This window comes from Pteronotus mesoamericanus, unplaced genomic scaffold, assembly GCF_021234165.1.
Source record: "Pteronotus mesoamericanus isolate MK-2021 breed Mesoamerican mustached bat unplaced genomic scaffold, CSHL_Meso_final scaffold_636, whole genome shotgun sequence".
Classification (NCBI taxonomy): domain Eukaryota; kingdom Metazoa; phylum Chordata; class Mammalia; order Chiroptera; family Mormoopidae; genus Pteronotus; species Pteronotus mesoamericanus.
In genome coordinates this window covers 4,131,258-4,147,648 of record NW_026555324.1, presented here as the reverse complement: position 1 = coordinate 4,147,648, position 16,391 = coordinate 4,131,258, and the positions used below count along the sequence as shown (strand labels likewise).

Genomic DNA, 16,391 nt, shown 5'->3' with positions numbered 1-16,391 from the left:
CTGAAAAAAATAACAAAATTTTACCTTCCTAGCAACTTTCAAATAGACCTGATCACTTTCTTAAACACAAGCATTTAATGTCCCAACTTTCCCTTTTAGCACTGTTTTTTCTGAACCCCACTTTTGCTTTCATTCAATTAAAAATATTTTTAATTTTTGACTTTCCTTTTGACTCATGGATGTTACTTGACATCTGAATGTTTGCAAATTTTCCAGACATTGGTCTGTGTTTTCTAGTTTAATTTGGTTCTGATCTGAGAACATGCTTTGTGTGATTTTTGTTCTGTTATCTTCCTTTTTATTGCAAGGGATATTTTTGGGGGTTCACCAATGGATCCCCAATACCTAGCACAGGACCTAACACATAGTAGGCAGTCAATACATTATTTGTTGAATGGATGAATGGACCACTGGAACCCCCATCCCTTTTGGATGTATCATGAGATCGTTGGTCAGAGGTGTTGTTTTTCTCCCCTGAGGTCACACAGCAAAAATAGGACAGTGCCCCGGCCAGCCTGGGCCCATGGTCTTATGTTATACCCAGTGGATGGGACTGGTTTCCACTGCCAGCTCCTCAGTGCCTGCTGTGAGCTAGGCCCCGAGGGATGGCCTTGGCCATGTGCCCATCATTCCCACACAGTGAGACCATCCAGTCTTTGCCAAACTTACCTTGCTTCAGGGGCACCCACCTCAACAGACGCCTCTGATAGGCAGAGATGCTATTGGTCTTCTTGGCTGGAGTGCCCCACTCCTACCTCTGTCCTCTCCCTCTTCTCTGACTCCACATATACACACACATGCTCCCCATGTGTGTGCCACATGTGTTTGCTGGGCAAACAGCGCGCTCTTCCTTCTCAGACTTCTGCATCAGTAAAATGGGACTGTCTCCATCATTCGGTGTAACAGGGGACAGCCTGGCCCCCAGGCTGCTTCCTCTGGAGAGGGAGGCTAGTCTGCTGCCCACCCATCAGCTAGGGCTGGAGCCACCCACCTCCCCCTGTGCTGGGGACAGTTTCCCATTTGGGGAGACTGCTGATGGCCAATATTGACACTGTATGACGAGGCATAAATTCTGTTTTGCAGAGGCAACTCTTGTTCTGAGTCTCTTTTACAGCAGCCCAGCCTGATACTCTAATTTGTACATGGGCTGAATGGCATTTCCTTGTTTTTAAAGTGAACTTGAGTTGTATTTCCTTTTATTGGTAGTGGAAAGCCCCTAAAAGGGGAACTGGTGTCTTGTTCTTTGGGGTATGTAATACTTTCCTATGGTTATTATACCAAATCATCATAGATTTAGTGGCTTAACACAACAGAAGTTAATTCTTTTATAGCTCTAGAGGTCAGAAGTTCAAATTGTTTCATGTGATTTGAACCAAGGTATCTGCAGAGCCACTTTCCCCCAGACGGGGAACTAGTGGGAGAGGCTGCTTTCTTGCCTTTTCCAGAACTGCCTTCCTTAGTCTCATGGCCTCTTTCTGTGTTTTCCAGGCCACCAGGATAGCATCTACCTTCAGAGAAAAGAGAGGGAGGGACTTTTGAGGTAAGGAGACATAGAGAACAGGCCATGTGAAGATAGAGGCAGAGGTTGGAGTGATGTGGCCACAAGCCAAGGGATGCCAGGAGCCCCCAGAAGCTGGAAGAGGCAGGAAGTTCCCCCCCAGAATCGACAGAGAGAGCACCACCCTGCTGACACCTTTATTTTATTTTATTTTTTTAGACTTCCTTTTTCCCTCAAAGAGAAGTGATACATTAATGAAATATTAAAAAAAAAAAGAAATTAAAAATCCCTGATGAACCAAATATCAAAAGTTTAAATCAAGGCAGACCATTGTTTGTTTTTCTTCTAGCTCTATTGAGGTTAAATTGACAATCAAAAATTGTATATATTTAAGGTGTACAATATGATGAGCTGATATACATGTACATTGTAAAACATTCACCACAACCAAGCCAACCAGCATATTCATTACCTCACACAATTACCATTTTCCTTTTTTTTTTTTTTGGTAGTGAGAATATCCAAGATCTGCCCTCTTAACAAATTTTAAGTACACACTACAATCTTGTCAACTAGTCACATTGTTTTCCCTAGCACTTACTCATCTTGCATAACTGAAGCTTTGTAACCCTCAATCAACATCTCCCTGTTTTCCCCTCCCTCCAGCCCCTGGGAACCACCTGTTTGCTTCTACTTTCTGCTTTTATGAGTTTGACTATACGCGGGGAAAGGAGAGAAGCAGGTGGACCAAGGTAGAAGTTATGACCATAACTCAGGTGAAAGATGATGATGGCTCAGACCAGGAAGTGACAGGGGCTCAGATGCCAGGTGTGTGGTGAAGGGAGAGCAGACCGCACTTACTAACATTCGGCCAGAAGATAGGAAGACCCATAGGCCTGGGTGTGACGCTAATGTCCCGGGGGCTGGACTCTATGTCACCGGACTGAGCTGAGACTGTTGAGTGGATCACCTCGCTGTGGCCTCCTGCGGCTTGGGCCTTCTCCCAACATGGTGCTGGAAGTGTGTGTTCTGACAGACCCAGCTGGAAGTTTCTGGACAGATGTTACTTCCACCACATCCTATTGACTACAAGAGAGTCACTAAGGCCAGCCCAGATTCAGTGGGAGGAGAAATTAGACTCTACCCCTTCAAGGAGTAGCATGGTAACATTGCATAAGACCATGCAGGACATGAGATATGCTTGGGAATATCTTTTGAAAATTCACCCTTTGCCATATCTCCTTGCCATAACCATGGAATGCGAGAAAAAGGAGGAGCCCTGGATATTCCTATCACTGTTGCCCTACCAAAGGCTGGTGGCGCTCCTTTTGAGAAATACAGGCAGGCTGCCCTCTTGGGCAGAGTTCTCCAGATGGCTTCAGGCTGGTTAATCCACCACCTTCGCTTGGTTCACAGGAAACTCCCACATCCTTGCTGCACCAAAGACGCAACCACTCCTACTGCAGCTCCTTTTTTTTATGTCCATCCTTTCACCTCATGCTGTTTTGGGTGTGAGTCAAAACCTCGTCTTTTGGTTTTCCCATGGTTGAAAGCAGTCCTTTCCCCTTTCTCTTTAATTTTCACTTTTTAAATACCCACCAGTCAGCATCAAGCTAAATGTGAAAAAGTTTCCTTTGCAAGTTCTATATATATGACTGCAGTAGCCAGCCTTCAAGATGGCCCCGATGATCCCCACACCTTGGTGTTCCTGCCCTTGTGTTGTCTCCTTCTACAATGACTCCCTGTGACAGATGGAGTAGAGTGGAGATCATAGTTTGGGATTCTGGGCTAGGCCATAAAAAGCACTGTGGTTTCCACCTTGGCCTCCACTATGTGGTGAGGACAGTCAGTCAGTCCTTTGGGAGGCTCCCGTGGTGAGGACCTGTGGCCTTCCACCAAGGGCCATGTGAAGGCACCCTCTTGGAAAAGGCTCTTCTAACCCCAGTTGAGCCTTTGAATGACTGCAGCTCTGCTCAACATTTTGACTGCAAGCCTGTGAGAGATTCCAAGCCAGAACCACCTAGCTAAGCTGCTCTTGCATTCCTGAACCACAGAGACTGTAATTGCTGCTGTTGTTTAAATCACTAAGTTTTGGGGCAATTTTTAAATGCAGCTGCAGCTAACTGATCCAGTGTCCTAGAACTTCACTTTGGATAGATGGGAGTACTTAGCCCCTATCTCTTTAACATCTTATTACAAATGTGACCACCTCCAGGAGGCCTTCCCTGATTGTCTCTCTACATTAGCTCCCATCCTATCCCATTACCTTGTTTTATTTTTTAAAAAAATAATAGTCACTATTGGAAAGACAATAAAATTATAGTGTTTATTTCTATATTTCTTTACTGGTTTATTTCCTCTCCTGTCTTGATGGAAAGTTCCATGGAGGAAGGAGCTTATTCATCTTTTCCACCCAGGGTTTGGCACTCTGTAGAAACTCACGTGCGAACTGTTTTTATTGTTAGTTCTATTCATGAACTCATATTTCCATTTTTCCAAACCCAAGGTCATCCCAGCTCAACTTCTTCCCATCCCCCAACCCAGCTACGACACTGCTCTTCATCTCAACCACATCCTGAATCACAACCCTACCCCCATGTCCGTCACTGTTCCTGACCCATCTTGAGCCCCACCCTCACCCCAACCCAAACCCTCATGACAACTCCAACCTTGATAAAAGGGTGTGTATGTGGCGGCGGAGGGGGGGCCTGGGGGAGGTCCCCATCAAGACAGATTTGCATGTACTTACCTTTAAAGAAAAGGGAACTGAGAGGTGCTCGAGAAACCTGAGCAGGAAGGACAAGGGGCAGAAGCTGCCAGGCTCTGGCTGTACCTTCTTAGTTTCTTCTGTTAGCTGTGGCCATGCATATGCTGTATACTAACTCTGGGTGCCAGAACCTGCCAGGTATGGCACTGGCCAGATGGGCTGGGAGCCAGGGGTGGTCAGGACCCAGGTCACAGTATCTCTACCCTAGGGTTCAAAACTGGGGCCTGAGGGACAGAAGAGGAAATGGGCTGGGTGCTCACTTGCCTTTTCTCTGGAAGGGACCAGACAGGAAGAGGAGGATGCTGATGACTATGAGAACATGGCGCCTCCCTACAAGGACCTTCCTCCCAAGCCAGGTAAGAGGACTTCTCAGAGGCTAGGCGAAGAGATGTGGTTTGTGGTCTGGAAGTAGAGCTGGGTCTCCAGAGAACACTAGCTGAGCTTCGTAGATTCATGGTCAGCTTCCTGTGTACTTGGCCAGTGCCAGGCACTCTGACAGCAGGAGGACCTGTTCCTCTGCTCTGCCTTTGATGATGTCTCAGGCTGATGGGGAAGTAAGTCCTGGGAACAATCCCAGGTGAGGAGACCTAAAGGCAGATAAACCGGGAGACTGGAGAAGTCCTGAGGGAAATGGAGGGCTCTGCCTGCCAAGGTGGGAGGATTGGGGCTTTAGAGGAGAGGACATCGGAGCAGGACTTGAAGGATGAGGAGGAGTTTGTTAGGAAGAGATGCTCAGAAGAGAAATGGTGGATGCAAAGACCCACAGACGGGAAAGCCAGTGTTTGAGAAACTAGAGTGGACCACTGGTTCTCCAACCTCCTGACATGCACACCCAGGGCCCAGATTTGCCTCTAGACTGGAATGGTCCACACCTGGCCCAGGAGTCAAGAAGAGTCTGATTAGTGGGTATAAAACTGGAGATTTTGGAAGATCCTCTGAATCAATTCCTTTCGGGGCCCCTGAGGAATTGTGCTGACTTAGTGACTGTGGACAGGGACCATTCCATGTGGGATGGGGCTCCACATCCTCCACTTAGAGTCTAGACTAGGGCCACCTTGGGAAGCCTCAGGGCTCTGAGGGGCTTGGATTGAGGAAGTGGGTGAATGGGACTCAGCTGTCTGACTTCCTGTCTCCAACTCCAGCCTGGTCCCAACGTGGTTCTCAAACCCAGCTCCAGACTAACCCCATCTGCATCTTCAGGGCTGCCCTTTCCCCAAACTTAGCCCCTTCCCCGTATCCAAGTGTAGCTATAATATCTCTCCATCCCCATCTCCATTTCCAGATCCAATGGTATCATCACACCCCAACACAATTACAACCCAACCTCAACTTCTTCCCTTTTTTCAAACCCAAGTTCATCCCAGCTCAAATTTTCCCCTATCCCCCAGCGAAACTGTGACCCCGTTCTTCATCTCAACCACGTCCTGAATCACAACCCTACTCCCTTCAGATTGTTTCAATCAGGAACAACAACAGCAACAACAACAACAACAAACCTTTGATGGTAGGGGTAGGCAGATCGCTCAATTAAAGTTCTCTTGTCAAGACCAAAACTATTTGTTTCTCCTGTGTTTGGTGTTTTGTGTGCATGGAGGATTTTCCCCTTGATTTCAATGGCATAATAAAAAAAAAAAAAAAGACTGGGCTTTGGATTAAAAACAGGAAACAGCCCTACTCCCGTGTCTGTCGCTTTCCCTGACCCATATTCAACCCCATCCTCCTCCCACTCCAAACTCTTATGCCAACCCCAAACTTGACTCCATCCCCATCCCTAAACTTACCCATGTCTTTAATTTAGGATGACCAATTCTTCCAGTTTGCCCAGGGACAAAAGATTTCCTGGGATGAAAGATTTCTGTTTTAAAACTGAGAAAGTCCTGGGTAATCCAGGATGGCTGGTTATTGTACCTCAATCCTGTCACCGTCTCTAACCCCCATTTTATGCTTATGCCCAACCTCATCTGTTACAACCTCAATCTGGTTTCCATCACTGCCTTCAGGCTCATTTTCATCCACAGACCAGCTCTAATTCTGAGCTTCTCTTCTTCAGGTTCATTGGCTCCCCGAAGGCCTCCAAGGGCAGGTGAGCTGGGGCTTGGGGTACAGGAGACCCAGTGCTGGCTTTGTCCCACTCTGGGCCTGAGCAACCTTTCCTTCCTCCTCAGGAAGAAAACCAGAGCCCCCTGTACTTCCCCGCAAGCCCCTGGAGATCACAGGTGAGAATCCAGGGCTGGGACTTTTGTGTTCACCTGGCTGACGTCTTGCTCTACATGAGCATTGTCTTTCTGACCCCCTCCAGGCCTGGATCTGACCCCCATCACCCGCACATCTCAACTGGGTGAGCCATGGGAAGACCCTTTGGGAAGCCTGAAAGGGGACACCTGGAAGGCCTTTCCCCACTCCCCCAATTCTGACTAGAATACAAATCGGAGGGGATAAAGCCTTGTTTATCTTGGAAGACGGAGTCTTTCAGCAACTTCTGCATAAAACTCTCTCCTCCTTTCTCCCAGGCATCTCTCCGGAGCATCCTCCATTCCAGCCATCCCAAGCCAGTAAGTAAGTCCTCTGTATGTTTTCCTACCTCTCCTCTCACAGTGGCCAGTGTGATTGAGCCAGACCTAGAGTTCTGGAGTGAGACCGTAGGGTAGAGAAATGTTTCCCTTCAGAAGCTACTTCTCCCTGAGTGTAGACCAGACACCCAGGGGCCCCAGGTGTCTGCTGTGTGCCCTTCGGGGCCCACCTCCTGCTTGCATGTAAGGTGCAGGAAACATTCTCTGCACCAGACGCAAGAGTCCACGGGCTTCCTTGGACGGGGAGCAGCTTGGGCAGGAGCTTCTGGAGCGCAGAAATCAATGCGTTATAGAGGGTGAGGACAGAGCTGGGTCCAAGTCACACATGACCTCTCAGTTTACTTAGGCACATCCATGTCATAAGGGTGAGGGTCCAATAACATAATAAGGCTTGGCACACAGGAAATGCTGCATAAATGCTCTGGGCTTCTTCAGGGTTTTCTCTCCCTGATACGCTCTTGCTGACCCCATCTGGTGATATAGCCATGACCATAGACCTCTGTCTCCTTGCTTTTGGAGAAGGGTTCAAGGTTCCTTTCAGCACTCTCTTAAGCACCAGTATTGGTCTCTCTCTCTCTCTATTCCCCCTACCTCCTGCCCCAGCAACTCCAGTGCCCTGGCTCAGTCAGAAATCTGGGGATCCTGGGTGCTACCAGGAGGAGAGATGGGTGGTTTTCCTGTGTCTGCTGGTGGTGGTGTCACTGTTCCTGGCCTGCACTGGTCTGGCTGTAACCCTGATTAAGTGTGAGTAAGGTGAGGGGGGGCACGTGGGGAGACCGAGGATGGGGTCCAGGGGGATTGGGCTCAAGCTGGACTCCTTCTCATAGACCAGGAGGTGGTGGAAGAACTGAAGATGTTAAGCTTTCAGCAGAGGGCATGGCAGGAGAATGGTGAGTGTGTCCAATTGTCCCATGTGCCATGCATACTGAACAAGACCATGATCCTCAAACCCAGCTCCAGGATCATCTTTGCCAGGCACCTCATCAGGCACCGGGGTGGAGGTCGGGTGGGTAGGATGGCGAGCTCACTAGACACAGGCCCGGGCCCTGTGGACTGTGTGTGTGCGTAGACCTGTGCTGCCCCACCTGGCGCTCAGAAGTTCCTGTGGCTGCTGAGCACTTGAAATGTGCTCGTTCTGAATTGAGACGTGCTGTAAGTCTAACGCACACACCGATTTCAGACTTGCTACAAAAAAAAAAAAATCTTAATAATATTTATAATAATAATCTTTAATATTGATTACAAATTGAAATGGTAATCTTTTGGATATATTGGGATAAGTAGACATAGCATTCAAAGTAATTTTACCCGTGTCTTTTGACTTTAAAAGGTCTGACTATTAGAAAATTTAAAATTACCCATGTGGTTCACTTTTTGTTTCTGTTGGACAGCACAGGCTTTAAACAGCTGTTTACCAAATTATCACCTCCATGAGTATAACAGTTCAAATTTTGATGACTGGTCTAAAGGAAGAGAAAGGTGATTCTATGAAAAAGTCTAACAAGGGGTCTTGGCCTTATCTTTGGGAGGGTCATACAGGGCTTCCCTCAGGAATAGTATTGCAGCGGAGTGAAGGAAGAGAAGGAATTAACTAGGTGAAGGGGTGAGGGTCTCAGGCATGCGCAAAGGCCCTGTGGTAGGAGGCAACATTGTTTAAGCACGAGGAAGGAAGGTGGTGCAGTCGGACAGGGGAGAGGTGACAATGACTCGGATGAGGATTGTGGCTGAGGGGATGGAGAGAAGTGTGTGAAGGGAAGGGCTTAGGAGATAATGTTGCCCAGACCTGGGGATGGATTGCCTGGGAATGATGTTGAGTGAGAGGGAAGGGTGTCTAGGTTGTTGTATGTCTCTCTCCCTATCTCTGTCTTTTTGTCTACCTATATCTATAGATCTTATATTTCTGGCTCGTCTAACTGAAGGACCACCTATTCATGACCCTAGGGAGTGTTGGAAGAGGACGAGTTTGTGTGAGAGTGGTGGAAATACACACATTAGTTGTAGAAAATTTTCCGGGCTGGCACAATCTTTGCCATGCCCACTGGAGTCTGGAAATTGCTGCGTTCCGCACTCCCTCCGTCAAAGCAATGATCAGTGGCTTCTCACTGCCCAGAATCCGATACAAAACCCTTCACGTGGCGTTCAAAGAACAGGACATTGGCCCTCATCCTACTCTGAACTCAAGCTCCCATGAAGCTCCCTTAACCTCTACTGCACCAGCCTTTCCTAACCTAGTGGCCTCTGTATCTTTGCTTCCAAGGTGCCTGTTGTGTTCCATGCCCTCACAGTAACTGAATCACTGTCTTCCTTCAAAACCCACCTCTTCCAGGAAGCCCCCCATTCCCATTCTTTCTAAAGCCCCAGAGATCAGTCCTTTCTCTGATTCCCCCTGGCAGCGAGTATGTTGATTTTGAGTTGTAGTACCACCGACAAGAACGTGGGTGCAGAGGGGAGCATGCCTTTTGCTGCTCTCTGCTGTGCCTGCAGTCCGTGGTGGCTGAGTGGGTAGATGGGGGTTTGGGTCTCTAACCTTCCAGCCCTCCCTGCTGACAGTGACTGGCATGGCGGGGCTCGCTGGCCTGAAGAAGGACATTGACAAAGTAAGAGCTGATACCAACCAGTCCCTAGTGGAACTTCGGGGCTTATTAGGTGAGTGGGACTTGGGGAACTATTCTGAGATGGGGGCATGGCAAAGCTGGCATATTGCACGAATCCACGGGAGCAATTCTCATTGCAGTCTATCCTGTTCCCAGACGGTGCCAGGGTCACCTGCCCTGAGGGTTGGCTCGCTTTTGAGGGCAAGTGCTACTACTTCTCCCCAAACACCAAGTCGTGGGATGAAGCCCGGAAGTTCTGCCAAGAGAATTACTCTCACTTGGTCATCATCAATAGCTTCGCTGAGCAGGTGAGCTGGACCCTCCAAGTCCCTGAGAACCGGCAGGGCCAGCCGGCTTCTCTCCCAGGCTTTCACGTCTTTCCGTGGCCTGGATGGATGGAGGGAATTGGAAATGCTATTGAGCCATGGAAACTTTTCATAGCAAGCTCTTACTGACCTAATATCATGCAGAGGTCAGGAGGGTATGCTCAGCTTGAGTTCAAATCCTAGCTGTGCTTACTTATTCTCTGCAAGTCTCAGTTTTCTAGCTCCTAGGTAACACTCCCTATTCTCCAGACTGTATTCCAAACATCTAACATATTACCTGCATTAACATCATCCTCATAAAAACCCTACAAATTCTTGGTGTGAGTCAGGAAAAGGGTGTGCTATGCTGAATTAACAGTCCCCACAGCTCAATGGTCAAAGTGTCTGGGGCAAATCATACAAGGACTCCTATAGTCCCCCCTTGCACGCGCTTACATGGGCAGGCCTGGGCTTTAAGGTGGTAGGGAAACAATTCTACCTATGCACATGTAGAAGGGGAATCGAAATATTTGTAAATAATTTTATGACTTAGTACTACTGCAGTTAGGTAGTAATGACATTTGTGCCCAGCGTATATCATTTGTATATCACAGACGAGGAGGAAAGGGCACAGTGCACTGAAGCAACTTCCTTCCCTGTGGTCGCTTATAAGTAGTAAATGTCAGAGCCAGGACTGGAGCTCAGGTGTTTGTATGGTGTATCTTTTCTTATCCTTTTACTTTTAACCTATTTCTGTCATTTTTTTTAAAGTGGATTTCTAATAGACAGCATACAGTTGGGTCTTATTTTTCAAAAATTCAATCTGACAATCCCCAGCTTTTAACTGGTGTTTTTTAGACCATGTTTATTTAAGGTAAGTTTTGATTTGGTTGCATTTTATTAAGACAATTAATTATGTGCTGGCTGGTGTGGTTCAGTGGATTGAGCTTTGGCCTGTGAACCAAAGGGTCACCGGTTCAATTCCCAGTCAGGACACATGCCTTGGTTGTGGGCCAGGTCCTCAGCTGGGGGTGTGTGAGAGGCAACCACATGTCGATGTATCTCTCCCTCTCTTTCTCCCTCCCTTTCTCTAAAAATAAATAAGTAAAATATTTAAAAAGATAATTAATGATTTATTATTAGATTTTAATTTTAAATATACTAAATGCATTGATTTATTATTATTAAGATTATTTATTATTTAATTTTTTGTCTTGTTGGTCCTCTCTGTATTTCCATTCTTCTGCTTCATAGCCTCATTTGTATGAGCCGCTAATATAGAAGGGTTTTGGGGGGATTAAGTTAGATAATGTGCGTGGGGAAGGTATAAATCATATTCCCTAATTCAGGTGCGTAAGAAAAATATATGTTTGTTTGATTTAAATAATTCATTTAGTTGTTTTGAGCTCCCATGACACTTGGATTGCGGACAGTTGATCTTAGTCATTTGGGGTCCTCCATTTTTCTTCTGAATGGGCAGCTGCTGTGGAGTCAAGGCGGAGGGGGCCCGCGGCCTGGTCCTGGACGTCTGTCCACCAAGCTGGCGTTCACTGACTGAGTGATCCGGGACAAATTATTGAGCCTCCCTGTGCCTCAGTTTACCCATCCTAAAATGGCAATAATAATGGTACTTGTTTCTGTGATCACAATGAGGATCAAATGAGATAGTCTGTGCAAAGCACATAGCTCACTTATTAATTTATTGCCTCAACCGACGTTTCCTGAGCACCCTTTATGTGCTATGTGCTAGACAGTACTCTAACCTGATAGGTCAAACAGCCCTTCTGTCTTTCTCGTTTCCTGACACCTCTCTGGGGCTTTACCTAGGAACAAGGGTCCAGGTCCCCTCAACTTTTTAGAGTCTCCCACCCTATCTGGGGCTTTGGCCGTCACTTGGGGCTCACTGGGGAGGAACGCAGAGCCTCTCTCTCTGGCACCCACCATGTCTACAGCTTCATCGCTTTTTTTCCCTTTTGTGTTCCCTCCTCTCCAACTTTTAAAGAATCTTAGTACTGAAATATGATTGGATGAGTGAGGTAAGATTTGCATATAGTAAAATGCACAGATCCTAAATGTACATTCAGTTTTGATATGTGCATACAGCCGTGTAACGGGCAACGCAGTCCAGGTTTACAACATCTCCCCACTCCCACCCCAGGCAACTGCTCAGCTGGTTTCTCTCACTGTTGGTCTGTTTGCCACGACAGGAGTTGTTTTTAATCTTGATATTTTCTTCCTAATCTTTTGTCTTTGGCCTAAGTCCTTTCTCCCAAAAGCCTGGGCTTTTGAAACACCAAAAGCAGGCATCCCCACTACTCTCTCCTCTCGCCTCTTCACAGAGTTTTTCTGAAGCAATGGGTTCCTCTTCTGCCTGAATGCAGGCCAGGACTGCAGGGTGGGGTGGAAGTACCCGGGAAACCAAGATATCAGTTATTATTAAAATGTCCCTTAAATGTTATCATGTTAAATGTGAAGACATCACAGTACTTACTGTGTGTCAGTCACTGTTCTGAGCACTTTATCCTATTAATTCATTGAATCCTCGCGACCTTATGAGGAGGTAGCTATCGTTATCCCATTTTACAGAGAGGAAACAGCTGCCGAGCAGTTCACAGATCATGCGAGAAAGTAACAATTATTCCCAATGCACGTGCTCAAGGAGAAGAAAGGTGCTGATCCTGCTCTGGATGCCAGAGGGACTGGGAGGGACTTTGGGGGTGGCATTCAAAAGCTCTAAGTGTGTGGGACAGAACAGAGGGTCATGCAGAAGAATTGATGGATGAATAGAGTTTGTACCCGCAGAACTTCGTGGCCAAGGCTCACCGCTCCCCACGGGTGTACTGGCTGGGGCTGAGTGACAAGGAGCATGAAGGAGAATGGAAGTGGCTGGATGGGTCGCCTGTCACTTTGAGGCAAGTATCTAGAATTCTTGGGTTCTCTGCTCATTGTGGGCCCTTGTGTGGTCCAAGCAGCAGGTTCTCTAGAGTCCCGGGCTGGACTGGACAGGGAGGCACAGGGCACTGTTTTTCTGATAGGGTTTCTGGTCCTTGCACCTCTTTAATTTTCTCCCACTGCAATTACCTCTACCTATTAGCCAACTGCTCAAATATATCAAGTCCCTAGTTGGAGTGACTATAGGACAAGAGGAAGTGGAAGATTTTGAGTTGCCAAAAGAATGAACAGGATCTCATTTTTTCTATAGTCTACAGGTATTCACCCATTTATATATTTAATCTTAATGATCCTGTAAGGAATGTAAAAGAAGGGGAAACTGAGGCACAGAAAGGTTAAACGACCTGCCCAAGGTTACACAGCTAGCAGTTGGCAATGCCAGCCAAACTGGCTCATGTTAAATGTGAAGACAAAGTCTTCAAAGTCTGTTCTCTTAGGCATTAAATTTCACGTTCTAAAGGAGTACATGTATTTGAATTTTAAATACATATAAACAAATTGTCCCCCACACTGGTTATACCAATTTAATCTCTTAGCAGTTTGACTATAGTTTTTTGGCCCACATGTTCATCAAACTTTTGGAATTTTGTTGGTTTAATTACAGGTGAAAAATAAAGTCCCAGTGTAAGATTAATTTATATTTCTCTTATAGTGACAAAACACAAATGTTCAATAGCCATATGTATTAACTTTTTGGTGACTTATCCATTCATATCTTTGTTTTTTTCATATTGGAATTTTGGTCTTTTCTTATTGATTTCTAGGAGCTCTTTATATATTAGAGACATTAGTGTTTTGTCCGGGGATCTCGTTTTTTTGTAATGGTCCTTGGAAGGAGGCGCAGCTCCATAAACAAAGGTGGCACCGCATGGCGCAGCACCGTGGGTGCCCTTCTCAGATCCCTTCCTGGGGCTTGTGCAGCCATCTGCCAGCAAAGGGCACTGGCTGCAAAAGGGTCACAGTTATGCTTTCTCCAGATAGTTGTCCTCAGCTGAATGGAAGCCTTCTCACCTAGAAGGTCACCCTATTCCCATTGGGGTCAGCCCACAGCCAATGACTGGCTAAGAAAAAGCTGGACAACGTGTCTCAAGCTGGGATAACTCTGTGATACTGCTCACGCCCCCAAGGTCCCTGTGGGACCAGGCTGAGGCTAGATTCAGCTGAACCCGTGTCCTCGCTCACCTCCGTCCCGTTCCCCATCCTGCTTCTCTTACTCCCTCTTTCCTGAGTGTCTTTTAACAAGTACCTTGCACCTGAATCACCAAATAAGGATCTGTCCTGAAGTAGGACTTCAATACTTGGAAGGATGGGAGAATTAGGAATGTAAAGGAAGTGTTCTTTGGAAGAGGAGGCAGACATTGACCAGGTCCAGGTACCTGATTTGGGAGGGAGGAGGTGGGGCTGAGTTAGGACAGGCAAGTTAAGGTGAAGGAAATAATGCAGCATCTTCAGATAATTCTGAGAGGCTGGGAGAAGTGATTCAGATAGAAGAGAGAGTCCTGTACAATGAAGGCCTTTTCCCTCAATTAAAAAAAATCAATAGATTTAATTAATTTTTTTTTAATTTACAGAAAAATTGGGTTGAAGGTATGGAGGTTTGCTATCTATATACTCCTCCAGCACACGATTTCCTCTGTTATCAACATCTTGTAGTTGTGTGGTACATTTGTTACAATTGATGAACCAATATGGACATGTGATTATTAACTAAAGTCCATACTTTGCATTAGGGTTCGCTCCAAGTGTTATACATTCTATGGGTTTTGACAAATGCATAATGTCAATGCCATGTGTCCACCATCACAGTATCATGCAGAGTAGTAGTTTCATCGCCCTGAAAAATACCCCATGCTCCACCTATTCACCTCTCCCACACCGACTTTTTCTCCTGTTCAGCTTCTGGGAACCAGCGGAACCTAACAATGTTTATGACGAGGATTGTGGCAGCATGAACACAGGTGGCACTTGGAATGACCTCTCTTGCAACAAAGCTACATACTGGATTTGTGAGGGGAAATGTTCCTGTTGAATCCCAGGGATGAGACTGGGTGACTGGATGGGGGTCTGTGCCTGAGTGCCCCTTGGCTCTTAGAGATGAGACCCTCCTGCCCTTCCATGGAAGGCCCTGCCTCTCCACGAATCGATTTGGAGGCACCTGAGATGGAACCCGCAGCCTGGATGTAGCAAGTTCCCTGGGGTGTAAGTCAGACTGTTTCTAGGGTGAGGACTCGGGGGCTTGTTCAGTTGGATGGTGTCTTAGTGTGTTCAGGCTGCTTTAACAGAACACCATAGACTGGGTGGCTTATAAACAAGTTATTTCTTGAAGTTCAGAAGCTGGGAAACCCCACCTCAAGGTGCAGGGAGATTCAGTGATTGGCGAAGGACTGCTTCCTGGTTCATGGATGCTTCTTTCTTCTGTGTCCTCACGTGTTAGAAGAGACAAGGGAGCTCTCCGGGTCTCTTTTTATAAGGGCATTAATCTCATTCAGGGGTGCTCTACTCCATGACCTAATCACCTCCCAAAGGCCCCACCTCTGAACACCATCACGTTGGAGATTGGTTGTTAACATACGAATTTTGGGAGGGACACACATTCAGTCAACAGTCAATGGTGAGCTGCAGGGACACCATGTCTTAGTGATGATCTCCCAGTTCTGGGATCTGGAGAAAGCTTGCCAAGTCCTTGATCATGGTACTTAGGAAGTGAGGCTTGTCCTGGGGACCCTGGGTCTGACTGATTTAACTGGAGCTCAAAATAACCTGGGTCCTCTGAACCGTGAGGGACTGGGAGTGGGCTCCCTTACTGCCTATCTGATGTGCACCAGCTACTGGGAAGCAGGTGGGGCAAGATTATTATTGACAGGCAACTTTTTCAATGTCCCAGGTGAGGTTTGACCAAGCTAGGTGGTGGAATCAGACCTCTGTTAGATTTGGCCCATGGAACGTCTAGAAAGGCAGACCAATTGAAAAGCAAGTCTCCCCACCCACTGTGGCCAGGCCGGGCCTTGACTTGGTCAGATACTCAGAACAGCAATGGAGACATCTACCCACATGTGCCTTTGAACTATTTGTGGTTTGTAAAGATCTTTGACGAAGTATTTCACTTTACTGCCAAGTGGACCTTCTGGGACTATTAGCTCTTGCAATGTACGAGCTTCTCAAAATGCCAGTTCATTGTGTGGTCCTTGCCCATTGTGTTAGTTTGCTGGGGCTGCCATAATAAAGTACCACAGACTTGTTCAAACAACAAAAATATATAAAATATATTGTCTCATAGTTCTGAAGAATGGAAGTTCAAAATCAAGGTGTTGGTGTGGTTGATTTCTGGTAAGACTTCCCTCCTTGGCTTATGCATGGCTGTCTTCCCTCTGTGTCCCCACGTGGTCTTCCCTCTGTCCATGTCTATGTACTAATCTCTTCTTATAAGGACTCCAGTCACATCGGATTAGGCCCACACTAATGACTTTCTTTTACCTTAATTACCTCTTTAATGACCCTATCTCCAAATACAGTCACATTTCGAGGTCCTTGGGGTTAAGACTTCAACACATGAACTTTTCTGAGGGGGGCACAGTTAAGCCTGTGACACCCACTAAATGCCAGAGGTCCCTCTCCCAGCCATTGTGACAATCAAAACCATCTCCTAGAAAGCTGGTACTACCCCCAGCTGAGCACAACTCAACATGGCAATTCCTGAATTGTACA

At 46.7% G+C, this 16,391-nt stretch overlaps 1 protein-coding gene across 1 annotated transcript; it reads left to right on the top strand.

The window, feature by feature from the left end:
- Positions 1-4,360: 4,360 nt before the first annotated feature.
- Positions 4,361-14,715, top strand: CLEC17A (C-type lectin domain containing 17A). Its single transcript, XM_054562089.1, has 12 exons — positions 4,361-4,403; positions 4,544-4,621; positions 6,316-6,348; positions 6,431-6,481; positions 6,565-6,603; positions 6,776-6,817; positions 7,439-7,579; positions 7,663-7,725; positions 9,386-9,481; positions 9,586-9,737; positions 12,537-12,646; positions 14,583-14,715. Exons 1-12 carry the CDS (start codon positions 4,361-4,363, stop codon positions 14,713-14,715), a joined length of 981 nt encoding a protein of 326 aa, XP_054418064.1.
- Positions 14,716-16,391: the final 1,676 nt, after the last annotated feature.